General features: G+C 42.5%; 1 protein-coding gene across 4 annotated transcripts; it reads left to right on the forward strand.

The window, feature by feature from the left end:
* LOC116733880 (pleckstrin homology domain-containing family G member 3) lies at window positions 1–26,891 on the forward strand. 4 transcript variants are annotated; one of them, XM_032584809.1, is made up of 19 exons: window positions 1–122; window positions 2,084–2,177; window positions 14,201–14,628; window positions 16,065–16,165; window positions 16,258–16,327; window positions 16,408–16,454; window positions 16,938–17,088; window positions 17,642–17,773; window positions 17,967–18,149; window positions 18,228–18,320; window positions 19,413–19,499; window positions 19,574–19,607; window positions 19,685–19,777; window positions 20,253–20,285; window positions 20,967–20,977; window positions 21,084–21,320; window positions 21,871–21,960; window positions 22,749–24,198; window positions 24,792–26,891. In XM_032584809.1, exons 2-19 carry the CDS (start codon window positions 2,129–2,131, stop codon window positions 25,589–25,591), a joined length of 4,089 nt encoding a protein of 1,362 aa, XP_032440700.1. In that variant the 5' UTR covers window positions 1–122; window positions 2,084–2,128; the 3' UTR covers window positions 25,592–26,891. The 4 variants fall into 4 exon arrangements, with proteins under 4 accessions (XP_032440700.1, XP_032440698.1, XP_032440699.1 ...); XM_032584807.1 differs by lacking the exons at window positions 1–122; window positions 2,084–2,177 and adding an exon at window positions 11,659–12,154; XM_032584808.1 differs by lacking the exons at window positions 1–122; window positions 2,084–2,177 and adding an exon at window positions 11,661–12,154 and having other exon boundaries at window positions 21,084–21,236.
* Window positions 26,892–27,867: the final 976 nt, after the last annotated feature.

Below are 27,867 nucleotides of genomic sequence, written 5' to 3' on the forward strand. Positions count from 1 at the left end.
GTTTTAAATGGTGCGCATGCGCAGTAGTTGAAGACTCTGGGACTGAGGAAACAGTTTAGTTTGATTTTAAGCTGCTGCGGAGTTTCTGTGGATTTTCTCTGTGTTCATGAACCTGCGCTCAGGTGAGTCCGCATGTTCGGCTCAACGTCCCGTGTCGGGGGTTTGGGTCGCTGGTCCGGGTCCGTGGTCCGGGTCCGTAGTCCGGCTCCGGGGAGGGTTCTGGGTGCGAGTGTCCGAAGCGTGCGCGGTTCTGCCCAGGCTGTCACACACACAGCTGCTTCCGTTCACCTTTAGGCAATGAAGTCATTGGGTCAGAACCAGAATCTGTCCAGATTTTGCAAAGTTTTGCAAACTTTAAAGTTTGTCTGAATCTCTGCGAGTTTAAACCCGAACCGGAGCTGGTAGGTGGGGCTCCTCCCGCCCCTGGATGCTCCGTACAGAACCTCCTAAAGAAAACGGGTGATTTAGAAATACGTAGCTTTTCAAGAAAAAAAAACTACCTCACGGTAAAAATCATGATTATTTTCTGACCAAAAATATTTTACTTTTAATTCGGCAAGGATTTTGTGTACAACTTATCTTTTATTGTTAAGACATTATCATTTTTCCTATTTTGTCCGAAGCCACCTGCTGATAAATTCCTTCAGCGCAGCGCCGAGCCAGAACGGCCCAATGGGAGCAAATTCCTCGGGTTTTATCAGATTACGCCGCTGGCTAGTAAAAATTTATAAAGCCGAAAACAACAGATTGTCCAGTAGTTTCAGATAAATCTGTGAACAAATGTGATGATGTTTTTGTTGCTGCAGAGAAGCTTGAAAAATCACAAATGGGGAATATGGAAACAGAGGTTCGTTGGCATTGGATGCACTTCTATCTAAGATTTTTAAAATATCTAAAGGGCAAGTAAATCGTGAAGTAGTACAACTTTTAAGACGGTATGACTTGAAGAGCTTGTCAAGTGTTGCCAAGGTAACTGATTGTAATCTGATGTGTTGCAATCTGAGCATGCTCAGTCATGCTTTTCGGTCTGAATGAACTCATTGTGGCAGGTGGAAGAAAACAAATATGCATAGAAGAAAAATATAAACAAAAATGGTTCCAAGAAAACAGAATATGGGAAAATCTGCAGCCTAAAAGTCGCATCCATCCACCTTCCTCCATTCCCATTTGGGTTTTTGGAAATATGTGGAAATTTTAACCATAATTCAGAATTTTTGTGTTTAATCTTTAATTTGCTTTCGTGGGTGAGATAGTTCTGGAAATATGCTTCTTGAAAACTCTTAAACATGTTTGGATTTTTCTGAAATAAATCATTAAATTTGATGCTTTTGTTCTGAGTTAAAGTCTGAACCAGACTTTTATTCATGGATCAAACTTTCATCTAGTTTAACTGCTGCTGCAGATGACTTTTGTGTAATTTTGCGGCATTTTATTAGAGTTTAGGAAATGAAAAATAAATCAGAAAAACCAGAGAATGAGAGGAAAAACTGGATCTTGGCTGCAGATCGTTGATCATCTGCAGTGTTTTACAGACACTGGATTATTGTTTCACTCTCTAACTTTAACTCTGAATTTTATTCAAAGTGTTTCTGTTTTTTAATCCCAACCTCATTTCAGAGGGAAGTTTTTCCATGACGCTCCAGGAAGAAGTTTTTAACAGAGCCGGCCTAAGGCATATGCGAGTTAAGCGGCACCACCAGAGCGCCCCCAAGAGCACAAAGCTAGCATGGTGCTCTTTGGGGCGCTCCTGTGTGTGTATATATATATACTGTATATATATCTATATATATACCTATATATATAGTATATATATATATACTGTATATTAGCCATAATAACTGATATAATCGAAGCTAATTACCAATGACGCTAATGATAGCAGCTATACTACACACATACGATAAAGCATCTGGTGTGGACATGTTGTTTTGGGGGAACCAAATAACCGGTCCGGTCCGGTCCGTCTGGCTCCCTGGTGCCGTTCCTGTTTTGCCCTCATGTTTTTACCCTTCAGACGCAGTGGGTCATGTGACCTGCCTCACCTGCTGCAGGTGGATTCACTCTGTGGTTCTGTTCGCTCCAGGTCGTCCGTTTTCCCGTCAGCCGGTCCGTTTATGGAAGTCAGGTGATGCCTGAAGGATCCCACAGCTCCCCGTCTCGCATCCCAATGGGTGAAGGTAAGACGCTCCTCTTCATCATCATCAGCTTCAGTCTGGGAATGCTCATGAGCTCTAGGCTGTTCTACGGTTCTGACCCGTCTGTAACGAGATCTGGAACCAAACTGACTGAAAACTGATTTAATTTCAGGTTTTTATCACCCAGCATGTCGTTCACAAAGCAAATCAAACCCAGAGATCAGGGCTTCGGCTGGAAGCGTTCTGCTCTGTTAGCGTCAGCTTACAGTCGAGACGATTAATCGTGATTAATCAAATTGTGAAATATTCGTCAACTAATTCAGTAACCGATCAATCGATAACTGGAGTATATAGACTGAAAAGAAAGATATTTGTAGTTGGAACATCACAGGCAGGACAGCAGTGAAGCCAAAACTGCGGGAAATACAAACATTTTGCATTTAAGATTAAAAAAGTTACAGTTTTAGCTTCACCTTGTTCAAATTCTGGAAAAAAATTTATATTAAACAATCAAATTAGTAATTAGTTAATCCAAAAAATAATCTAAGTAGAAAGAACTGAGCCTTTCACCTTCAAATTAAAATAAATTATTGATCCCAAAGGGAAATAAAATAATGTTAGAATAATAATAATAATAATAATAATAATAATTAATCATCAACATCATCTTGCTACAAATGATAAACTGCAATAAAAATGAATGATTTTTTTGCAGTAAAGCAATAAAATGTTTATTTTCTTATTGAAAAAGGAATCAAATTATTTATTTGAATCTTTTAATGCACTTCTAATATTTCATATAAACAACTGAAGTGGTTAAAGGGAAAAATCTGCACAATGTGCTAAAGTTTAACTTTATTATTATTATTAGAATAATCAATTATTCTATGAAATATTCTGACTTTTAATCTGATAAAAAATTTACATATTCTGCAGATTTCTCATTTTATCCCTTGATCTTATTTTATACAATATTAGAAATACTTTTAAATAATTGGACAGCAAAATGTGCTTAGTTTGAGGGTTAATTTAGTTTTATTTTTAGTTTTTTACAGAATTTGAGCCAGTGAAGCTAAAACTGCAGCTGGAAAAGTTTTGGGTTGAACAGATTTACAAACATTGTAATAAATGCAAAATGTTTATATTTTTTTCACTGTTTTGGTTTAATTTCTGCTCTCACTGTGTTCTTCGTTCAGAAAATGGACTTTTTAAAAATTAGTTAACGATTAATCAATTACTAAACTAGTTGTTCATTTTGATAAACGATTAATTGTGATTAATCGTCTCAGCCCTAATACGAGTTTTGCTTCTTAAGCTGTTCATGTTAAGAGAAATCAGTTTGAAGGTTTTTCTGTTGGAGGGATTTATCTGCTGAGTAATCTTTCTGCATATTTTATGAGTAGATTACAGAAACTTTGACTAGTCCTGTCCGGTTTAAAGCAGCAGGTCGCTCTAAACATTTAGCACTAACTGTTTTTGGTTTTCCGAGAATCGGACTCTTTTTCTCTTATTACTTTATTTCCAGTAAGAAGATCAGTTTCCCTCACAGTGTGTTCTCTCTGCATCATTTCATGTTTGCAGTGGAATCTGAGATAAAAATCTCTTTGCTGAAACTTTGTGAATCAGACGGACGTTTTGCTGCTGCTGCTGCTAAAACCTCAACGATTTGTCGTTCTGTTGAAGTTTGATAACTTTCCCCTGATGAGATGAAAGCATTTGTGAAGATTTATTTATAACTTTGGTGCTTTAGAGCAGAAGGGCTGCAGGTTCTGTCTGCTGGTTGTTTAGTTGGGTTCTTTCCGTTCGAGCGCCTGAGGCGATGGTTGGAACCGGACCAGAGGGCCGAGGAGTGAAATGAGGCGTGAACGCAACAGGAAGTGCTCCTGATAACAGCCGCTGCTCCGTCATCTACGACCACAAACCTCAAGATGATTCAGAAACATTCACATGAACATGTGGAAATCAACACAGAGGCCTTAAAAAATGATTAATCACGATTAATCAGTTACTGAAATAACTGACAAGTAATTTAGGAGTCACAAACTGGAGTTTTAACGCTCACAAAAGATGATTTCCTGAAAGAACAACTGAAATTTAGACAAAACTGAACAAAAATATAAATATTTTGCATTTAAAATAAGCAAAAAAACTTGTTTGTCTGTAAATCTGTCTGAGCCAGAATTAATCTATTGGCTCAAATTCTGTAAATAATAAAATATCCTGTTAAAATGGCCAGTTGAGACCAAAACACCAGACTGGTAGAAAGAGAAAAACAATAAATCCTGCAAATGTAAATTATTGAGCTCGTTTACGGGCCTATTGCTGTGTTATCTCATTTTAGGCAACAAAATGTTTTTCTTCTTAAAAAAAGCCTTAAGTGGTTGAATGAAAAACGCCCATTTTTAATCTGATTAATTGATTAATCGTTTGAATAATTGATTAGCAGAATAATCGTTGTTTGCTTTGCAGAAGGAGCTGATCACAAATCCGTCTTTGTTTCTGTGGCTGGTGCAGGGAGCCGGCCGCGCTCACATCTGTCCGAACCGTCTGCCGGACAAAGAGCGAGTGTTCAGGGGTTAGAATGGTCTAGTCAAAGTCCAGACCTGAATCCAACTGGGAATCTGTGGTTGGAGACAGAACTTCATGAAGCTGTTTGTTCTCTGGAGAACCTGTGATGCCTTCAGGGACCAAATTACAAACTTTTAAAGAAGACGTTTGTTTGGAGTTGGTTTCATTTGGAGCAGGGGTCTCAAACTCAATTTACCCGGGGGCCGCTGGAGGTAGAGTCTGGGTGAGGCTGGGCCGCATTCACACACACGGCCTCCTCAGCCGAACCTTTCTGATTGCCTATTACCATATTTGGCCGTAGTCAGGCGCTGTAACAGCCGTAATTGTGTAGTGTCTCTTTAAGATACTCTAGTATTGCTAATGATGTCAGAAGTATGCGCCACGGCTTCTCTGTAGAGAGCGTGGGAGAAACGTGCTAGACGGACATGTTAGCTCCCTAACTTGGATGAGAAAAACATCCGAATTTTTTTTCACTTGCCCAAAAATGATTAAGAAAACCTTGTTGGTTCTGTTTGTTTGCTGTAGAAATAAAATAAGTCTATATTTCTTTATAGTGAGAAATAGTTAATAGAAAAACATTCTGTGAAATTTTTCACATTTTGAGAAAAAAATTCTTTTAAATATTTTAATGTTCCATTTTTTCACTTGCACTTGACTTTTATAGTTGAGAGAAACAAAACGTTTGATCAGACTTTAAAAGTATTTTTTGCCTTTCAGGGCTTCCGTAGGAACAGATTCATAAATCAGATATAAATAAACCGGATATAATTTGATTTTCACTTCAAACCTATGCATCTTATTTTGTGTTTATGTCACATAAAACCCAATAAGAGGTTTGAACGTGACAAAACGTGCAAAAGTCCCAGGGGTGTGAATACTTTTTCTCTGCACTGTAAAAACTGATTTCTGATTCTAGTGGAGAGAAAACCTGCGGGTCCGGGTCTGAGCCACCTGCAAGTCCGGGCGCCCCTCTGAGCTGCAGGTGGCGCCCGGCTCTGGCTGCGCTCTCAGCATAATTGGATTAAGCCCCACCCCCTCCTGTCAGGCGGTCAGGTGAACTCTGCGGGTCTGATCAGAACCGAGGAGAGTCGGACCCGAGCGGTTCTGGTTCTGGTTCTGCGTTCTCCTCTGAAGGTAAGCTCTGACGCTCAGGCGTCTGATCCGGGGTCAGACTCCGACCAGCAGGAGGTCTCGCTTCCGGCCGTTGCCGTGGAAACCGTCTCTAAGGGGTTATTGATCTGATTATTGGACACTGATTTTCCTCTCTGGCTGCTGCAGCTAAGCTCGGGTCACATGACCGTTAATCGCCATGGGAACCGCCTGGTGATTGGGTTATATAAGGTGTGATGTCACTCCTGCATCGCCACGGCAACAGATGCAGGTTTTGATGGTTTACATTTTTGATCTTGTTTCTTGTTTCTGAACTTCATTAAATTTTTGTTTTAATCTAAATTGTGGAGAGAAGAAAAGTTTTTACACCCGTTGAGCTGATTTCACCTCAGCAGATCATGACGCTGCTTCATCTACGCCTGTTTTTAATGTTATTTACCCCATTTTTCTTCACTAAAACAGCTCAGGCTCTTTTGGACTTTGACTAGGCCATTCCGAACTCCTGAATCTGCTGTGATTTAAACCATCTGTTGCGTCTCTGGCTGCTTGTTTACGGTGATTCTCCGTCTTCCCGTTAAATCTGACCAGAGTGTCTGTCACTGCTGAAGAGCGGCAGCCCCTCAGCATGATGCTGCCGGCACCATGTTGCCAGGCCTGTCACTGTAACAAACGATAATATCGCTGGTTTGAGAACATTTGATAATAATAACGGCAGAATAAGGCAAAACCAATAAACTTTAAATGCTAGCGAGTATTTAACATAAACAAACAAATCAATAAATACAATGAATTATTAATTCCCTGGAAACAAAACTGTCCTTTAAAACAAGAGCTGGTTGAGACCAATAAGCCAGAGAGAAATGATTGAGCTTTTAATTTATCATGCGATTAATCGATTATTTTTGTTTCACCAGAGCAGATCTCCTTCGTTCTCGTGTTTTCAGGTGGATTCTGATTTAATTCAGGGAACTTTATAGGTTTAAATTTGAAAAGAAAATTTTAATGTGTAAAAATCATTATTTATTTTCCTTATTTGTGTTGCTGTGTCGTATAAATCCATTCGTTTTGGTGAAATGTGTTTTTCTGTCCGGTGGTTCTGCTTTGACTCGTGTTTCTGGACTTTGTTGCTTCCTGGTTCCAGGTGTCGCTCTGGTTCTCCTGCTCTGGTTCTCCTGCTCTGGTTCTGTTTACCTGCGGCTGATTATTCCATGCAGTTTAATCTGGGCAGCGGGATTAGCTCGTCTTTAGGCCAGATTAAACACTCGCTGTGGAACCTGAAGCTGCTGCAGCTGCAGGCGGTTCAGTGGAAACAAGGAGTTAATGTTCTCAGAGCGAGGCGCTCCAGACACCTCCTCCTCCTCCTCCTCCTCCTCCTCCTCCTCCTCCTCCTCCTCCTCCTCCTCCTCCTCCTCCTCCTCCTCCTCCTCCTCCTCCTCCTCCTCCTCCTCCTCCTCCTCCTCCTCCCTCAGACAGAGGTGAATCTCTCCTCTGGGTTGTGACTCACCTCGCCGCCTGTCTGCGTGATTTTAGATAAAAGTGATGCGTTATGAGCTGGAATGCTGGTTTGCTAACAGACGTTTGTGTCAGAGGAGACGTTGGAACATGCCTGAACTGTTTCTGTCGGCTTACGCCTCTCTGAGCATCTCAGAGTATCTCAGGTCAGAGGTCAGAGCGTCTGGCTGTCAGCTGATTCTGCTGAAGAAACTGGAATTAAAAAACAGTGAATTCAGGGAAGTTAAGAGATTCTGCTGCTTCAAAACATAAAAACATGAAGACTTCAAGAAAATCACGATAAACAACAGAGAACATGGAAAACTTACTGCAAGAAATATTAAAAACATCTTAAAATATTTGTTTTGACCTTATTGATGTTTTAATTCACAATTGTTTACCTTTAAGCACAGACATAGACAGACTATTGCCATTCAGTTTCATTTAACATGTACATATTGAGCAACATTTTGTTGCAAGGCTCCAATAATGATAAAATATGTGATTTTTATTACATATTTGGACTTTGACTGGGCCAAATATGTAACTTGGCCCAATTCCTTAGCTAGCATTTTTCATCTTATGCTAGCTAAGGAAGTTGCCAGGGTTCTTAAACTGAGGGATTTAATGGCTTGAATAATTAGCATTAGCAGTGATTGGTTCTCACGCTAAAGACACAGTTTACTCATTTCCTTCAGGTTTGAAGAAATCTAAATGTTTCAGGACACAGACCCTGAGGACTGGAGTTGGAGACCCTGTAGCTTAGATTAGTATTTAATCATAGCTTAGTTGAGCAAATTATCATTTATTTATTCATGCCAACTTTATTTGCTTTGGTAGATCTCAGTTTATTTCTGTTTATTTTAGTTTGCTAGCTTTAGCTTTTTTATCTTGGCCTATAATGAATTTGTTTAGCTTAACAGCGTATTTTGGTTTATTTTAGTTTATCATAGTTTAATTTAGCTTCTTTTAGAATAGCTTGCCTTCAGTTAGCTAATTTAGCTTTATTTAGTTTGCCATATCTTTAACTCACTTTAGCCAATCGTTACTGATATCAGTTGTTTTGTTTGATCTGGTTTTAGGCCGAGTCACTTTATTTACTTTAGCATACCTTTAATATTTCTCAGTCTTATCTTTGAATCTGTGAGCTTTGTTCACCTACATTTATCATATTTATCTTCACTTCCTCTTTAAATTATGTCAGTTTAATTTAAATGTCTTTTTGAAATCTTCCTGTCTGTTCTTCTTACACATTTTGTGAATTATTTACCAGAAAATTAGTTTGTCGTTGTGGCCCAGGTGTTACTCCATTAGTTTGGACTCTAATTTAAACTTTGAGCTTTTGGTCGGTTAATTAAATATCAGTGGATCAGATCTTTTTCTATTGATTTTTGTGATTTATGATTTTTATGAGGTAAAATCATTCAGTATCTGATGGAAGAAGCTTTTGATACGCTCTGGGATGTTTATTTGCGTGTTGTTTTTGTATCTAAAGTGCTGAAAACGGGACTTTAAATCTCAGATATGTGGATCAGGAATGTTGGAGCCACATGTTTGCAGTTTGACGTTTCGTCCTCATATGAGTGAAGAACAGAAACACGGTTTCTGTTGACAACGCGTCGACCCTGAAGAGCGCCGTTGTGTCTTCAGAACAGTCGAGCATTATTTGGGTCGCCGCCCCGCCCCGCCCCCCCAAGACGCTCCGTTACACAAACAAACAAACCCTGAGCAGCACAGACAGACGATGACGCGTTGAGTCGGATCAGGACAAACTCTGTTCTGTAAAGGCTCAAACCCTTCATGATGACCTCTGTTTGACCTTTACCCCCCCGCTCCTCCTGCAGAGTTCAGAGCTTCCTGTAGGTCAGACAGGAAATGAAGTAAAGGTTGACAGCAGCAGGGGAGGTGAGGAGGACCACGGATGTTTTTTACGCACATAAATGATTCAAATGCACAAATATCAAATGTTTTGGCCTTAAACAAAGAAAAGCAACCATTATAAATAATTTCAGACTTTTTAAGATAATAAATATTCAGTATAACTCAATAACAATAAAATAACAATAGAATCCCTCAGTGGGAAATGTAGAACAGAAATGCAGCCTGGTTGTCTGTTGATCAATCAAGATCTTTTAAAAACAATAAAAATCTGGATTTTAAAAGAAAATCACCAATCTTTTGGTTTCCATTAAACAACTGAGCCGCCATCTTGTTTGAAAAGCAAATTTTACAGCTTTGAGTTCAGGTAAACTACAACAGAGTTTAATTTAAAATTATGACAATAAAGTCGTAATATTAGGAGAATAAAATAGTGATTTTATGAAAACCCCAACAAAAAAATTAAATGAGGAATGATGAGTGTCTGGTGAAGTTCTACGTTGGTTTAAGTTTTATAGAGAATGAAATACTTAATCTTTTAACACAACAGCATTAAATTATCACTTTTTTGAGTTTATTTAGAGGAAAACGACATAAACTGAGCTGCTCGTGTCAGATCCTGATTCTCATTAAAACAACTCTTTTCTAGTCATTTTTGGTAAAGTTTATTTCTCGTAATTAAATAAAACTTATTATAGCCTGGCCCTAATTCTTTGTTGTACAATTCACAGAAGGAATGATTGAAAGAAAAAACACTTTTAAAAAATATTTTCTGTAATTAGATTTTTATTTTTCTAGAAAAAAAAAAGATTAAAATCGAATCTGGTATTAAAAATACCAACAATCAGAGCTTTTATTTTGAAGCCATATCACCAGGCCTACTTTAAGTTAATATTTGGTTTAGCCTAACAGTTTTATTTATTTTTCAGTCCTCTGAAGTTCTCACCTGACTGATTAACCTGGTCCATTATTTTTTTCCCACCCCGTATTTTTGGTATTCCAGGCGTTCCGTACAGACAGGCTAGCTGGCTACATGAAGGGTAGCTTCATTCTGAATCCCAGTCAACTGATTACTCTGGTACTACAGTAGATGGGTTGCATTGATGGTTTATATAAAGCCAGAGGTTACAAAGCATTGACAGGATCTTAAAGGTATCAGCCAGGAGGAGGGATGTAAGCAATTTCCACAGCATTTTAAACATCACAGGACAGAAGATGGTACCATGAAACAAAAACTGGAAGTTTTTCCCAAATTAATGACAAAGACGAGACGGAAACTAATCACACAGGCTGTTTATGATGCGTAACCATGGCAACAGGGTCTTGATTTTACAACTGGGAGCAGCTGATTGGCATCGCCAAAGCCAGAGAGAGAAAGAGGAAGTTGAGCCATCACATTGGTCATGAATCATATCCCTGACTTTCTCTGGCGTTCTCGCCAAACGACCAAACGGCTTAAAGAGAAGCTGCTCAAGCAAAGGAGGTGGATTAGCAGAGCTAGCTAACAGACGGTGTCATCCCGGACATGGTACTGTGCCACTGTGCTGTTATTCAGCAGCGATCTTCAGTCAGAGGCCTCCTCAGATACTGACTGCTACTGCTGCAGCAACTGGGCTGATATGAGTTACAATATTTTAACTTTGGGATAAATGAAGTATTTTAAATTAGAGTTTCTTGTCCCCCGGTGGCCGAATGTTTCCAGTAGAAATACTGAATTCTCATTAATTCTCAGCCATAAAGACTGAAGGATAAATTTGAATCAGATCGTGTTTACTCAGAGTGTTAGCTTAAGGGTGTGTAAACTTTTGTACTGCGCTTTTATTTATGTCTCTTTTCCTCTGGGTTGTTTGTTTTTCCTTTGAGCCAGGCAGGCAGGGTGAGTTTACTAAACGATGTATCATGTTCTGGGTTTTATAACAGGAACCTGGCAGAGAACCAGGGGTATGAAAACGTCTGAGCCACCGTGTGTCACCTTTAATTTTTTTATTTATTTTTATTCCAACAAATAAAGAACCAGAGGAGACGATCCAGCAGGAATAATGAGGAGAAGAAAATAAAGAGGTTCAATTCTTTTATGTATTTGAGTTTATTTAGAAATTTGTAACCTTTGACCTTTAATTCACGTCTCAGTTGAGGTGACCTGAGGCCCGTTTCCATAGTAACCGCTGGGTTCTCCATTGGGTCTGATACCATCAGTTGGCAGAAGGCGCGGCTCCTCTAAACACACGGCTGTGTAAACATCAGCCGTAATTATGGCTCTGTAAACACGGCAACAATAACCGCAGGGAACTTTGACCTGCCTGGCTCTGAACCAATCAGAGAGCAGCACACAGCCACCAATCAGAGAGCAGCACACAGCCACCAATCAGAGAGCAGCACACAGCCACCAATCAGAGAGCAGCACACAGCCACCAATCAGAGAGCAGCACACAGCCACCAATCAGAGAGCAGCACACAGCCACCAATCAGAGAGCAGATACGAGTTTTAAATGTTTAAACTGTCAGACCAGAAGAGGCTGACTGGTCCCAGTTCATTCCCACCAGATGGATGTTTATCCATCCAACCGTTTATCCATCCAACCATCCTTCCTCTTTATTCCCTGTTCTGGACCTGCTTGTTGTGACTCAGTGACCTGTAGGAGGCGCTGTGACCTCCTGGTGTGTTTGGGTCAGACTGGTGGTTAGTTCACTGACCTCCAGTCCCAGACCTTCCTCCTCCTCCTCCTCTGATCCAGAACTCCTCCTCTTCCTCCCTGTGTTAAACCTTCCCTCTATGCTGCAGTTTAGCTGCAGGAAGATCAGAGCCCAGTAACCTGTTCTGGGTGTGATGGGGTATCAGAGGGGCATCTGGAGGAGCCTGTCAGGAGGAGGAGGAGGAAGAGCAGCTGCTGTGGTCAGGTGTTCCTGCTCAGAGCAGAAGGTGACGATCTGCTTCAGGAGCGCCTCGGACGGCCGGCCGCTGCGCCGGATCGGTGAGTGAAATCCTCTAAAGGCCGTGAAGGTCAGGCTTCCTGCCGGTTCTGGCTTTGATCCGAGGTTCTGCTCGGTGTAACGGACCTGACAGGAGTCCAGATGTTTGGTGGGAACTGGATCTGCTATCAACTCCACAAACTTCCTGCAGGGTCAGTGAACGCCTCGCTGGGCGGCTAACGGACCGCCGCAGCATGGACGAATGTTTTCATTCAAACTCCACTGCTCCTCCTCTTCCTCCTATTTCTCTTCCTCCTCCTCCTTTTTGTCCTCCTCCTCCTTTTTGTCCTCCTCTTCCTCCTCCTTTTCCTCCTCCTCCTCCTCCTCCTCCTCCTCCTCCTCAGGGAGTGAGCTCACTGCAGCTACAGAGTCCTGGACCCTGAAGCTGCAGCTGGTTTTGCTCTCTGGACTCTGCAGAGTTTTACATTTTCTGTTCTGTGTTTGAATCTCAGAACAACTTTTATATTTTGTTTAAACAAAAAAAGTTTTCTCATTTTAATGAGAATTTTCTCCTAACAAGGTTTGCGACTAATTTGACTTCCTGCCAAACTTGTTAAATTGTGACATCTTTTGTTTTTAACTAGTTTTGGATTCGTTTTAACAACAATGTTCTTGTTTTATTGAGTTTTGCGTCTCATTTTAATAACATTGTTATTAAAAAAACTCAAAATCAAATGTTTTAATTTTTATTTTTCTCTTTTTAATGAGTTTTGCATATCATAATCCTGAGAGTTTTTATATTAACATGTTTATTAATCATAAGGTTTCTTTAGAGAGTCGAGATTCTCAAAAATCCATTTTAATCTGCTTTATTCTTTGTAAAATTATAGTTTGAATACTTTGTAAATAGTAAAATAGTTTTATGCACCAAACTATTTTTGTTGAAATATAAGCTGATGGATTTTAAATGTTTTAAATGTGAAAAAAGATTCACATTTCCAGTGAAACATTGTTTATATTATTATTCTGTATTAATACAGAATAATCATAATTTTCCTGCTCCTGAGTTTTCTGTTGTTTTTTTCCTCCTTTTTGATTTTAATTGTGACAAAAAGTCAGAAAATCTGCAAGCACTTTGTCACATCTCCGCATGATGACCTTTGACCTTTGCAAAGGTTTCATTTGTATTTAAATTCTGTTTCCTGGTTCTGGTCCAGAACCGGCCAATCAGAAACGTTTCCACTGTCGGTGACTAAAACCTTCTGAAGTTTATCAAACTAAATGTCAGTGGGCCGAGCGTCCGGCCTGGAGGAATCCCTCGGATGGTCAGCTGAACTTTGACCTGGCAGTTCTTCTTCTGTCCTCCATTTTACAGGAGCATTACACACGGGGTTAAATAATGTTTTAGTGTTTTTGATTCTGTACATTTCGTTCTGATTTCTCTTGAATCGTTCAGCTGAAGAACGTAAAGATTTTTGGGAATGTTCAGTTTCTGCCTGTTAAAACCTGATGAACTTTCGCTTCCTGCTGATGTTTGCTTGTGATTCCCTGTTTTGGTGTTTTGTCAGGAATGTTTCCTTCAAAACTCGCCTGGATTCGTTTTCCAATTCCTGTTTCCTCGTAGTTGCAGGAGCCTGAAACAAACTCCTTACAGTTTTACTTCAGATGCCAGAATGATCCACAATTTTAATCCTTTTTTTTCTCTAGTCTCGACTCACTGAAGCCAGACTCTATGCACAGTTTGGAGTGGTGTGCGCTTAATGAGCTGAGAATCTCAGATGTTCTGCATTTCGTTTAAATGAGAAAGTTTCTTATTTGAACAAGTTTTGTGTCTTTTTAACAAAGCTCTCGCTTTAATGAGAACGTTTCCTCCTGACGAGTTTTTCATCTCATCAAAATGAGGTTGGAATCTCCTTTAAATGAGAAGTTTCTTGTTTTAGCGAGTCTGCTCCTGATCTTTGTCGGGGCTCTGGCAGTTTTCTACTAACCGTTTCCCCTGGATTCTCTTTTTGGTTGTAATTGGCAGTTTGAGCCGATAGGGGGCGGTATTGTCACAACATGGTGGTTTTGACTTGTTTTCTGTTGTGATTTCTTTGTTTGGTCGTCAGAGTCGCCTCGCCTTTCCATCGCCTCCATCAGCAGCGATGAGCGCGCTCCGTCGGCCACGCCCTCTGACCCCTCCGACCCGCCGGCGTCGGGCCAGCGCCCGCTCAGCCTGATCTCCACGCTGTCCTCCGGGTCCGGGTCCTCCAGGGACGACTACGTCGCCCCGCCGCCGGAGTCCGAGGCGTCCTCTGGAGTGGACCTGAACCAGAACCCGAGTCCTGAGAAAAGGGGGCGGAGCTTTGTCCACAACAATAACAACAACAACAAAGCGTCGACTCCGAGCCGAGCGTCCAGCCGCCGGCAGCCGGCGCTGCCCTTCGTGGGCGCAACCATGGTGCCCGACCCCAAGCTGAAGTATCTGGACCGCATCGTCATGGAGATCATCGAAACGGAGCGGATGTACGTCAGAGACCTGAAGATCATCGTGGAGGTGAGTCAGAGGACGCCATGTTCCTGCTGTTCGGACAAATCAGATGCACTCCTCCTCCTGATGGACTTTACTAGAGATAAAACTAGAGCTAACGATTATTAAAGTAATCGATTGTTCTATTGGTTATTCTGACGATTAATCAATTATTCTGATGATTAATCAATTATTCTGACGATTAATCATTCATATTGATGATCAATCATCACAATCTTTCAAAAACATTCATAAATCTGCAGATTTTTCATTTAACCACTTCAACCTTTTTTATTCAATGTTAGAAATACTTTAGAAGATGCAAATGATTTAATCGATTAATTATTAATTAATTGATTATTGGATTAGCTCATTAATAATTGGATAAAAACGATGGGAGATTTTCGCACAGACTCTGAACCAGGTGTTGCTCAGACATGATGCTTTCTCATCAAATGACTTTCTTTGATGAGAGAAATCAATTGTTTACTTTAGTTAACAATTGATTGATTATTAAATTAGTTGACAATTATTTCTTTAATCAATCATCGCGATTAGTCCGATTAATCGTGTCAGCGTTACAATGAACAGAAAAAATGAAAACAAGAAATGATTCAACCACAATCAAAATTCCTGGCATCATGTTTCAGTGAGGGTACGGTCGGCTCCCCCTACTGGTCTGGAGGACTTCCTTTGTGTGCAGCGCGTTTGCAGTTGAGGTGTCTCTCATTTACACCTGAACAGGTTTTTGTTTCTGACATTTCAGGATGATTCCAAAATGATTTCCTTTATTTGACGGATGTTTTTCAAATCCACGAAGTTCAGCTTGAAACTGGAAGCTGATTTATTTCTTTTGAAGGACATCGAGCTGACGGACAGGTGGAGGACATGCTGCTGCTGGAGGAAGTGACTTGGCCCAATAATTAACAGATTAGGAGGGATTACCTGCTTATGTAACACCCAGGGTCAGAGAGAGAGGCGGTTAGAAACACGGATCAGAACCAGAACCAGAGGAGACATTTTAACCTGGAACTGAGGCAAAGATGCTACAAGCCAGAAAACAACAGATAGATCCATGGATAGAAGCTGAATGATACTTGGTCAAAATTAATCAAAAAACTTGATTTGATTTTTTTAGCAGCATCTGAAAGATATTAAATACTGATTGAGCTTTTAAAAGGGATAAAATAATAAATTTTTCCATTTAATACCATGAAGATACATTTTTATTTCCTCCAAATTACAAAAACAAACTGAACAGATCCAGTCTGCCCCCTGCTGGAGGAAGTCAGCATTACAATCAAAACTGCTCTGGGATTATGAATAAAATATTATTAATAATATTTAATTCAATGCTCTTCATTTTTTTAAAATGTGATTTCAGTTTATTTATGTTGAATCCTAAAACTTGAATGAATCCAGAAAGAGAAAACCTTCATCCTCATCCTCCTCATCCTCCTCAGGATTACCTCGCTCACGTCATCGACGAGTCGGACCTGTCCAACCAACCCAAGCTGGTCTGCGACCTTTTCGGGAACATCGAGGACATCTACGAGTTCAACAGGTGAGGAGAAGCTAACTGAAGCTAACTGAAGCTAGCAGAAGCTAAAAGATGTTCAGTATGAGCGAACTAGACGCCGTTCCTCCGTTTCACAGCGAGCTGCTGCAGGACCTGGAGCGATGCGACAACGACCCCGTCGCCATCGCCAGCTGCTTCGTGTCAAAGGTCGGTTAAAACCCAACATGGAGGTGAGAACGGTTCTGCTGCTGTGAGGAAAGTTTTCATCTGATGCTGGTTTGTTCCAGAGTGAAGACTTCGATATCTACACCCAGTACTGCACCAGCTACCCAGAGTAAGTCCTGAACCCAGCAGCTCTGTTTCCTCCTGCTCACACCTCCAGTTCATCCATTCATTACCCGAAACGATTAATCAAACTGTGATCATTAATCGACAGAATAATCGATTAATCATCTTTGGTCTGATGATTGTCAGAATATTAGATTAATTATCAGAATATTCAACAGAACAATAGATTACTAAACTAATGGTTAGCTGCAGCTCTGTCTGGCGTTACTGAACAGGTCATGGATTGAATCCTTTTTCTCCTAATCACACCTGTTCACTTTTCATTTTAAACCTATTTCAGGTTGAATCCTCATTAATTGTTCACATCTGTTTCCATCTTTACATTAATTTGCTTGTAGTAATATCTACCTATAATTCACCTTTTCTCTGTTTCTACCTCCACACCACTTGGTGGCAGTTTAAAGCCTGTCGCTCACCTGTTCTAACCTCACCTTTCTAACCTCACCTGTTCTAACCTCACCTGTTGCAGGTCGGTGGAAGCGCTGACGAAGTGCATGAACAATATATCTGTGGCCAAGTTTTTCCGGGACCGCCAGGCGTCGCTGAAACATTCACTGCCTCTGGGCTCCTACCTTCTCAAACCCGTCCAGAGGATCCTCAAGTATCACCTGCTGCTCCAGGTACCTCACCTGCTGACCTTCCTCACCTGCTGACCTTCCTCACCTCCTGACTTCCCTCACCTGCTGACCTTCCTGACCTCTGTGGTGTTTCATGGGATGAACATGATGATTAATTTGGTTTTAATATTTCTGGTTTTGTGTTTCTGAGGATTGCATCTCTGTCTGGAAAAATCTGGAATTAATTTAAGAGTTTTCAAGGCCTGGAAAATGATGGAAGACAGACATGTCTTTGTTTCCCTTCATCCATCCCTCCAGTTTTTCCAGGTTCCATATTTATTCAGTGTAGAATAAATTCATAGTGAATTTTTGTTGGAAAAATTTGCTGAAATTGTTCAGAAAACTGTAAAGGTTTAGAGTGTTGGACCGTTTTCTGGTTTGATATTTGGATCCTAAACACTGAGTTTAAATTCCAGGACCGTAGAAACATCCTGGCGGACTTCGAGTTCATTGGTTATAAATTCACAGCTGGAATGAAATCGTTGACGTAGGAACAGAAAACCACGATCTGCGTAGAAACGGATGTTTTCCCCCTGATTTCCTGTCTTGTGTTCAGGAGATCGCGAAGCACTTTGGGCCTCAGAAGGAGGGCTACGATGTGGTGGAGGAGGCGCTCTACACCATGACCTGGGTGGCCTGGTACATCAACGACATGAAGAGGAAACACGAGCACGCCGTGCGGCTGCAGGTCGCTAACGTCTTCCTGGCGGCTGCAGCAGCATCAATAAATCACTCTTACTATTTATTGCAGTTTTTCAATTCAAAAAAGTGAAACTCATCATGTAAAAGTTCATTCCTTTCACATTGTTAGCGGCGCATTAGCACAGTTACGCTAAAGCGCTAACAGCAGCAGCCTTCGTCTGACCCTTGACCTCTTGCAGGAGGTCCAGTCTCTGCTGGTGAACTGGAAAGGTCCGGACCTCACCACGTACGGCGAACTGGTGCTGGAGGGAACCTTCAAGGTTCCCCGGGCCCGACACGAGCGCACGCTCTTCCTGTTCGACCGCATGCTGCTCATCACCAAGCGCCGCGGCGAGCACTTCGTCTACAAGACGCACATCTCTGTGAGTTACCACGGCAACGGGCCACGGTCGGCAACGCCGGCTTCGTTCTCATGTCTCTACGTTTCTCTGCTTCTCCAGTCGTCGACGCTGCTGCTGATCGAGAGCGCCAAGGATTCGCTGAGCTTCAGCGTCAGCCATTACAAACACCTCAAACAGACTCACAACGTGCAGGTGAGCCGCTGCCGCCGCCGCCGCCACCAGCTGGGCCAGGCAGCAAGGAAAACGTTAAAAAGAGTCAAAATGAAACATCAAGTGCAAATTTCCAACAAAGAGACAAATAGTGGAAACAGAAGCACAAAATACTCGATTATCTTTTATGAGAAAACTGCAATAAACATTTCTAAATATATTCCCAAGCCAAAATTCACCCGACGACAGAGCCTTGAGGAATCCCAGACAAAGGTTTGAGTTGATTAATCGCGATTAATCGTTTATTAAAATAGTAATAAACGAAATTAGAAATTGATTGATCATTAACTGGAGTTTGCAGACTCTAAAAAAAAGTCAATTTACTGAAAGAGCAATACAGTCAGATCAGCAATGAAGCCAAAACTGAACAAAAATTATAAACATTTTGTATTTAAGATGGAAAAAACATTTTTCTCTAAATTTGTTCTACCCAGAACCAATCAAGAGGCATTTTTAATTTCACCATATTTAAAATCTGTAAAGAAATCTTCTATTTTATTAATACAAAAAATAAATGGATTGTTTATTTACAATCCAACTAAACATCCAAATAATTGATTCAATTCTCAATTTCTAAAATAATTGTTCAGCTGCGACTTGATCCAGATGTGATCTTTACTCAAATTTATAATTTCCAGATGATATAAAGTAGTCTGTCTTTAGGGATGCAGCTATCGATTATTTTGGCCATCGATTATTTGATTAATGACTCTGATGATTAATCGATTGGTTGAATAACAGAAACTTGCATAGACAAAGAAGGTTTTTTTCTTAAATGCAAAATGTTTATATTTTTGTAATTTTTTTTCTTAATTACTGCTCTGACTGTTGTGTTCAGTAAATGGCATTTTTTCATACTCCAGTTAACGATTAATTGATTACTAGAATAGTTGACGATTATTTCAATAACTGATTAATCACGATTAGTCATTTCAACGCTGTCTGAGTTTAGGAAATTAGATCCACCGCCGCTCTGAGATCCAGTCTTTCCAATGCAGAACTTTTAAAATCGTTCTGGAAATCGGTGGACAGATTTCCGACCTGCCGTCTCTCTTCACTCGCTTCGTGTTTCAGGCGAAGACGGTGGAAGAAAAGAAGCTTTGGGCTCATCACATCAAACGCATCATTTTGGAAAACCACCAAGCGGCCATCCCACAGAAGGTGAGTGGCTCAGACTCCAGTACGACCAGTAAGACCAGCACAGAGTCCCAGCAGCTGCCTGCTTTGTGTTTCAGGCGAAGGAAGCCATTCTGGAGATGGACTCCATCGGTGAGGATGACTCCGCTGCTCTTCGTCCTCCAGCGGAGGCGGCGTTCTGGGTCTGACGGCGCTGTGCTTGTCTGCAGGTCCGGCCCGGTACCGCTACAGCCCCGAGCGGCTGAAGAAAACCGCGACGGACGAGTTTCCCCGAGACGCTCGCCAGGGCCGCAGGCAGTCGGGTAGTTACAGTTACTCAGTTACAGTAACTTTTATGAAAACATTTAACTTTAGGAGTATTTTTACTACGCAGTACATTTTACTTTTACTTGAGTAAATTTCTGGATTTTCTTCCCACTGAATGAAAAACAAACATGTTTTAAAACGGACACACACCTGCAGTTTGTTACCTATAAGAATTATTGTAATTAAAACATAAAAATGTCCATGTTATATTTTGCTCTGTCTGATGATGATAAAATATTAAATGATTGATAATTTGATCAGTTGCTCAGTAAGTTTTACCAAATACTTTTTCACTTGAGTAATTTCTTGGACGGATATTTTTACCTTTAGTTGACTGACATGTTGACGTATTCCTGCTCTGAGCTGAGTACAGTTATGGATACTCTGCCACCTCTGGCTATTAAACACATTAATATTTATAATTCATCATTTCTGATTGTCTCATTAAAAACTGTTTCACTTCTTCTTCAGAACCAACCAAGCAGATGCTAAAGAGGAATAAAGGTAAAAATCTGTTTTCTGTTGATGTTCACAGTTAAAAATCTTTAGGCTAACTGTGACAACGTTTCGCGCACTTACTGTAGCTAAACTCATTTTTCTGGATAAATTCAAACTAATTTAATTGGCTGCATTGAAGCTGCACTTCCACTAATATGTTAATAGCAGAGCTAAGTCTTAATTTAGCGCTTTAGCATTTTGCTAGCTGAAACATTTAGCGTACTTAGCTTCCTCTAAATTAATCTTTGTGGATAAATTCTAAAGCGCTAATTTACTTGACTGTTTTGTAAATTTTAAGTTGAATAAAGTTCAACATTTGTGTGCATTGCTGTAGTTCTGTACCCAGCATGCATTGCTGTTGTTCTGCAGTAAGCTTGTTAAAATCTAGTAAAACTCAACAACTACACAGCTGAACGAATCACTTCCTGAAGACCGAAGCTTACAGGTAGGAGTGTAATGACAACCTTTACTCTCTAGGGGGCGGTGTAACATTTTGCGTGATTGATCTTGTAATGACTTTGTTCAGTTATTTAGCAGTTGCAGTAAAAGTTGTTTTATGGTTTAGAACCAGAAATATTCCAGATGTAACACCAGGATGTAAATGCTTTAGACTGTAATGTTGTGATTCTAACGAGTTCTTTCTGTTTCCGACCAATCAAATCATCCGCTGACCTGCTGCTGCCTCAGCGCCTCTGGAGGTAAGGAACTGATCCGCTGGCCGTTAGCGTGGCTCTGTGGGGGCGACTAGCCGTGGTTGTAGATGGATGTAATGTAGCATGTTGAGCAGCGTGTGGCGTCCCGCAGCATGCGGTCAGTGAGGACGCGCTGGCGGGCGACGGGCGCTCCCTGCAGGGCGCCATCAGCAGCAGCACGCTGGGCTCCAGCAGCCTGGGCGAGCCGGACGGCGGCGAGGACGAGGCCGGCCGGCTGGACGACTTCCTCCTGGAGGACGAGCAGGTAGAGGACTTTGTCAGCTCCGTGCTGGCTGCCATCTCCTGCTGGCAACACACCGTCCAGGCCTTCCTTTCCTCTGCGGGGACGGTGAGGCTTTCTGCTGCCTGCGCCCGCTGCAGCTTCGTCACGGACGGCCGCCATAACTCCAGCTGCTGCTGCTGCTGCTGCTCACACTGCAGAAACACAAAACCTTACAAGTCCTAATATGTAACTTCCCAGCAACATATAGGAGTTTGTTTTAAGTCAATAATTCCTTCGTATTGATGATAAAGTCCCAGTTCCACTGGCTGGTTGTTTCACTGATGACGTTTTCTCATGTTAACAGTGAAATAATCATCCAGTGGAACCAAAACTTTCACCAGAACTTTGACCTCAGACACTTGACTTGGTTTGCTCTTCTGGAGTTCCTCAGGGCGCTAAGCTGCTCTAGGTTAGCCTGAATGCTAAAGGTTTGCATTCAGTTTGCTGCTTATTCCTCTTTTTCTGTTGTTATGCGTTTATTTCCCTGGCATGTTTTGCGAAAGCTGCTGTGCTGCTTCACCCTCCAAACAGTCAGACATTTATTTCCATCCGTAAAAATGAGTTTTATGGCTTCTGCAGAGTTTAAAATGTGACTGAAATGTGTTTTTACTTGCAGGAGGCAGAGAAAAGTTGCAACGCCGCAACCAAAGAAAACGGTCAGCTCTCTGAAGACGAGCTGATCGGACCTGAACCGACACCTGAGCAGGTAAACTGCAGCTTCCAGGAACTATTCAGGAACTTTGCTTAACTAGACGACTCTGACTGTTGAGAACAACTTGGCACAAAGACTTGGTAACTTCAGAATGTCAGGGACTCGAATCATCAGCCTTTAATCATGTGGAACACCACAAACATCGTCCTGAGAGATCAGTTTATCGTTTTGAAGGTTTCTTCTTCTCTGGTGTCTAGTCTGACTCTATCTGGTTAATGTTTGCTTTGGTTCTGTCTGAGTTGGTCCGTCTCCGTTGGTGTTCCTCACTAACGGGGCGTGAACATGTTTGGACCGGGGCACACAGGAACCGTGGTCGATGCTATAATGACGATGACGTCATTTTGCGTTTCCAGTTTCCCCAGTTGATGCTGGCTGTGCTCTTCCGCCACCGTTGACACAAAGGTTCGAATGCCAAAGTTTGATTACGTAATTATCGACGTGAGTCTCGACAGTTACTACGCTCTGGTCCTACATCGGTAACCATGCGGTTGTTGACTTAAATCTGGTGCCAATCAAATCGTAGCGTGTGAGCTGGGTCTGGGTTGTATCTTCCCTAATCTGGTTCCAAAACCTTCAGAGGTTCAGAGGAGCCGCACAAAGTCTGCAAATGGAGACGAATCTGAGAACCGGTCGACGACAGAATAAGTCTGATCAGTTGAGAAGGTTTGGCTCAAAGTTTGAGGGTCGATTCACATCCGGAATAAGTTTTTATCCAGGCATCAGTGGACTGGTACCAGCCTGATACGTTCCTCATGTTTTGACCCATATCTTTTTCTTTTCAGTCTCCAGATGCTTTGCCTCAAGAGAACCAGTTGGAAAAACCAGAGGACTCTGAACCAGAACCGTCCGCTGGTTCGGATCCTTCTGTAGTCCCTGAGGTTCCTCAGATGTCTGAAGATCTGCAGCCTGATGAAGATCCAGAGCCTGCTGAGCTACCGTCGTCTGTCACATTTGATTCTGACTCCAAGACCCTGAGCAGCGCCGAGTCCTCAGAGGAGGAGGACGAGAGGGAGGCGGTGGATGACGAGTCCAGTTCTCCCAGTATCCTGCCGTCCTCTGTGCTGGACAAGGCCAGCGCCATCGCTCAGCACTTTAACAGCATCAAGAGAGGCAGCCTGGCCCAAGATGATGCCCGCTCCCTCGCCTGTCTGTCCCCTCGTTTACCCAGCAGGACCGGCAGCATGCTCAGCCTGAGGTCCGAGTCGGCCGACCGCCCGCTGCGCCTCAACAGCAACTCCTCCGATCCGCCCGAGGCGTTTGGCGGAGCGGACCTCAGTCTGATGTCCCCCAGAGACGACAGCCTCTTTGAGCCGGACCGCAGCGTGCGGCGGAGGCGGGACTCCACCCTGTCCAAGCAGGACCAGCTGCTCATCGGGAAAATCAAGAGCTACTACGAGAACGCCGAGAACCAGGACGCCTCGTTCGGCCTGCGGCGCAGGGAGAGCCTGACCTACATCCCATCAGGCCTGGTCCGGAGCTCCGTCAGCCGCTTCGACAGCATCCCCAGAGTAGAGACGGCCCAGTCCAATCCTCCTGCTTCAAACAGGCCTCAGGATCTGGATCCTCTGTCCACTGAACCGACTGAGACTAAGGACCGCTTGGTCTCCAGTCAGTCTTTGGATTCGTTGAGGTCCGATCTGTTGAGCGGTGACTGTGAAGAACCGCACAGGTTCCGGCCGACACACTATGATCTGTCAGAGGAAGAGTTCAGATCTTCATCGGAGATGATTAAGATCTGGCAGGCGATGGAGCGACAGATCTCCAGATCCCAAAGTGAAGACAGGGAATCCAGTAGATCCAGAGAGACTGTGAAACCCTCCATCTCCGCCGGCGTCAGCAGCTTAACCCGGACCAAGAGCTGCGACCCTGACCTGGGAAACTCCGACCTCAGCCCCGTCACAGAGGACTCGCTGCCAAAGACCAGAACCGCAGCGCTCAGCCGGGCCGGAAGTCAGACCAGCACCTCCAGATGCTTCGGGGAACAGACGGTGACGCTGCGAGCCACGGTTCCCCGGGTGGCGCAGCTGAGGGCGGAGGCCGGCGGCGACAAACCCACGGAGGAGACGGAGCAAACGGACGAGGTGGACAGAGCCGAGAGCAAAGTCCGTCTTCTGGCTCGTCGCTACAGCCAGCGGATCAGAACCTCCGGTCCGGTGGTTCGACAGCGGAGTCCGGCCGGCCCGTTCAACAGGAAGACTCTGGCTTGTGTGGTGGAGGAGAAGGAAGGCTCAGGTACGCCGTGTAGCTCTAATCCATTCATTAGCTCCCTCTGCTGGTGAGTCAGGGTATGACATGGGTTTGGGGAAGCCATCTTGGATGATCTCCCCAGACGGTCCAGAGTCGATGAGCTGCTGGAACGACCTCCAGATAGTCACATTTGGTGTCCACCGTTACCTAGAAACCCCATCAGAGCTCCGCCCGTTACCTAGCAACGGCTCCAATGTGTTTAGAGCTGTTGCTGTACAATGGCTGCTGGAAAAGGCAAAGTGTTTTGTTGTTGACTTAACATCCAGAAACCTCTTGCTGCATTCGTGCAGGAGCCTCCACTTCTGCTTTTCAAAGACGTGTGATTGTATAATTAGCATCTGTTTGCAGCCGTTTCACATGTGAGTGTAAACGTTGAGTCGGGGCGTGGCCAGCAGCAGCTGGATTTAAAGAGACAGGACTCCCTGAACAGGTTTTGTTTAGGCCGTGGATCAGATTAATTCTCATGTTGGTTCTGTTCTCCTGTGTTTCCTGTTTTGCAGCTCAGAGTATCTGGGCTGTTTTTGATGGTTTTGGTCGGTTCTGTCCTCTAAACTCTGGTTTCGGTCCGTTCTCTGCAGGGAAGCCCAGCCTGACTCTGCCTCTGGGTCCTAAGGTCCAGTCCAAGTCTCTGCCGCTGAGCCCGGTGGACCCGGTCCAGAACCCGGACGCCGGTGCTCCAGACCACGCCCCTCTCAGCCCGCCGCCCACCGAGGGCTTCAGCTGGCCCGACGTGCGGAAACTCCGCTCCAGATACTCCAGCGGCGGCGGCCGGAACCAGAACCGGCCCATGAGCCGCAGCAGCACCATCCCGGACCGCATGTTGGACGGCGGCCTCAGGAGGCACTCCAGCGGATCTCCTGGTCATCTCCATGACGACGGCGCGCCATCAGGCCAACCCCGCGGCGGGCAGGTCGCGGCGCGGGACGAGCGATCCAGACGGCTCCACAGGGCCAACTCTCTGGACCCGCGGCTCAGCCTGCAGCAGCTGGGCGATCTGCAGTGGATCCGGCAGGCTCGCAGCCCCGTGGACGACGGTTACTACATCGCCGCCGAGGCGCCGCTCACAGACGACCCGGAACACAAGATCATCATCGTGGAGAAGCTTCCAGAACCCGGAAACAGGGAACCGGTAGAGGACGATGGATACGTCCAGATCCGCTCGCCGACCAGCCGGGAGAAGATCTCCATCATGGCCGTCATCGACCGTTGCCGTGCCTACCAGGAGTCCGACGACTACAGGCTGAGGGACGACGCCAAGACGGCGCCGCCGCCGCCTTCAGAGCAGGACGAGTCGCAGAAAACCCGACCCGACTCCGGGCAGGGCGGTCAGAAGAGCATCGTGAAAAACCTGAGGGAAAGGTTTCAGAGCCAAACCTGAAAAACCTGGAGAACCTGGAAAACCTGGAGAACCTTGGGGTTTTCCAGAAGCACCAAAGTTTCCCTGAAGGTTTTCCCTCAGAGTCAAACATCAGAATCCGACCAAATCGACCAGCGCCGTCGGCTCGACTCCTTCAGCGTCTCCGTTGCTGCTTCGCTCCTGTAACGTCTGGAACCTTCAGGAGGTTCTGGCAGAACTTCTCATCTGTAAATACTTTTCCTCCGGGTTCGTTCCTGCCGTACGACCTTTGAACCCTGTGGAAACGCCAGCGGGTCGCTGTGGTTCTGCTTAACGCCGCTGAACCGAACCTTTTCTCATCACAAAGATTCAGGACAGGATCCGTCAAAAATACCCATCATGCTCCTCGTTGCTATGGAAACGTCTTGAACCGGGTCGATGGATTTGTTGTTTAGGTTTTCGGCTCCAGTAGTTTTTCAGAAAAAACATAAAATAAAAACTCTTATGCGGCAGAGGATTAAAGTCAAACCGAGATTTTATTTTTTTATTACGAGAATAAAATTACTAGAGAAAAGTTTCCTGAAGCAAACGTCCGATAAACATCCAGATGTGATTCTTCTCTTTTCAAAGTTCAGCTTCTGGAAATAATCTCTTAATTATGACTTTATTCTCGTATTATTGACCTTTTTCTCCTATTTTTGCGATTTTATTCTCATAATGACATTTATTCCAACTTTTTTTCTCGTAGTTAATTTTTTTAGCTCGTCTCTGATGCTCTGATACTTGGAGTTTCTTCATCCTCCTCCTCATCCTCACTGTGTCCAACCTGGAATAAAACTTCAGAAAATTCCAGCTAAATTAACCAAATATTATACAGGGTGTATGTATATTTATGAGCCTCAGAAATGAATTGTAAATTGAAATGAATAATTCTAGATGCTGATGATGATCAGGCATTTTAACTCTGGGCTGCATGCAATAAATGAGTTTGTAGATGATTTAACTAGGACAATAAAGAATAAACAGAATATTTTAAGAGAAAAAATATGTAAATTTATAATAAATATAATTAAAATGATTTATTTTGCTGCTTCTGATCTAACTTACTGTTTTTACATGTTGTGCCTTTTTGTGATTTTATTCCAAATCAGTTTGAACTTTTAATTTGTCCCTGAAGCGTCTTTGCTCAGAGGTGACCTCTGACCTCCACAGTCCACCACTGTAACTCCTCATATTTATTGGATCTCATGTAAATGGAAACGTTTGTGTGTCTGTTAACGTCGGTGGACGTTTTTATCTGTGACGATGCCAACATGAAACATTAAACTGAGACAAACGACGAGATTTTCCTCCTTATTTCAGTCAAACTGGATTCCTGGAAAATATCGCTAAGCTAAGCTAAGCTAAACGGTAGAAACAGAGTTCTGTCTCTTTAAGAGGGTGATGTCATAGCTCTGGAAGCTGCTGATAGGCTGCCTGTAGCTGTATTAAGACCTTTTGCAGATGCAGCTGAAGCTGCTAATAAACATTTTTGTTGTGATTTGATGTGAAAAGCTGCTCAGCGAGGGAGAAACGATTAACGAACAGGAAGAGTTTAATTTCTGGAGAAATAAAAGTGTTTCACTATGATCATCGTTACGTTGGAGGGACAGAGAGGCTTCACCTGGGGGTCAATGAAATATTTTTAATTTAATAAATTCAGTCATTAATTCACAAACACATTATTTACTGAACATTAGTGAAAAATCTGCTTCATTCTCAATAATTACAGAATAAATTTTCATGGCTCTATGCATATTAAAATAATATCAAGTATAAATATTTTTTTCTTCATTTAAAATCTAAACTGTATGACTGAATTTTACTGTAAAGTGATTTGAATTGATTCATAATAGAGCTTTATTTCCAAAATACTAAATAATAATAATTTCTTATAAAAATCAAACTTATTTCTATCATTTGATATTAAGACATTTTTTTAAATTTAGCAATAATCTCATCTCATATTTAAAACTAAATGCGTATTTTAAAATAACTTTCAAGATTTGATTGAATAAAGAATTTATTAGTTTTCTAATATTCATTTTATATAAAATTCTCAGAAACAGAAACTTAATGTTGGTTTTATGCAATAAGTCACATATAAAAAATAAATGACTGAAATTATACTTTTACACAGTTTTAAAGATATATTTTATATTTTTGATCCAAAACATTTATAATTTCAACTTCATATTGTTTTTCCACTAGATTATCATTTATGGATTTTATAATAGAATCAAATTTCTTTCTGTTTAGTTCAGTTTTAATTCAATAAA

This window comes from Xiphophorus hellerii, chromosome 15 (genome assembly GCF_003331165.1).
Source record: "Xiphophorus hellerii strain 12219 chromosome 15, Xiphophorus_hellerii-4.1, whole genome shotgun sequence".
NCBI classification, from domain to species: domain Eukaryota; kingdom Metazoa; phylum Chordata; class Actinopteri; order Cyprinodontiformes; family Poeciliidae; genus Xiphophorus; species Xiphophorus hellerii.

What these genes read in the sequence shown, in the direction of transcription:
- LOC116733880 (XM_032584807.1), top strand. Translation starts at nt 12,010, where the DNA reads ATGGGGTATCAGAGGGGCATCTGGAGGAGCCTGTCAGGAGGAGGAGGA. An exon ending in TACTGCACCAGCTACCCAGA is followed by an intron (nt 16,455 to 16,937) that starts GTAAGTCCTGAA and finishes CACCTGTTGCAG; the next exon opens with GTCGGTGGAAGCGCTGACGA. An exon ending in CTGAACCGACACCTGAGCAG is followed by an intron (nt 21,961 to 22,748) that starts GTAAACTGCAGC and finishes TTTTCTTTTCAG; the next exon opens with TCTCCAGATGCTTTGCCTCA.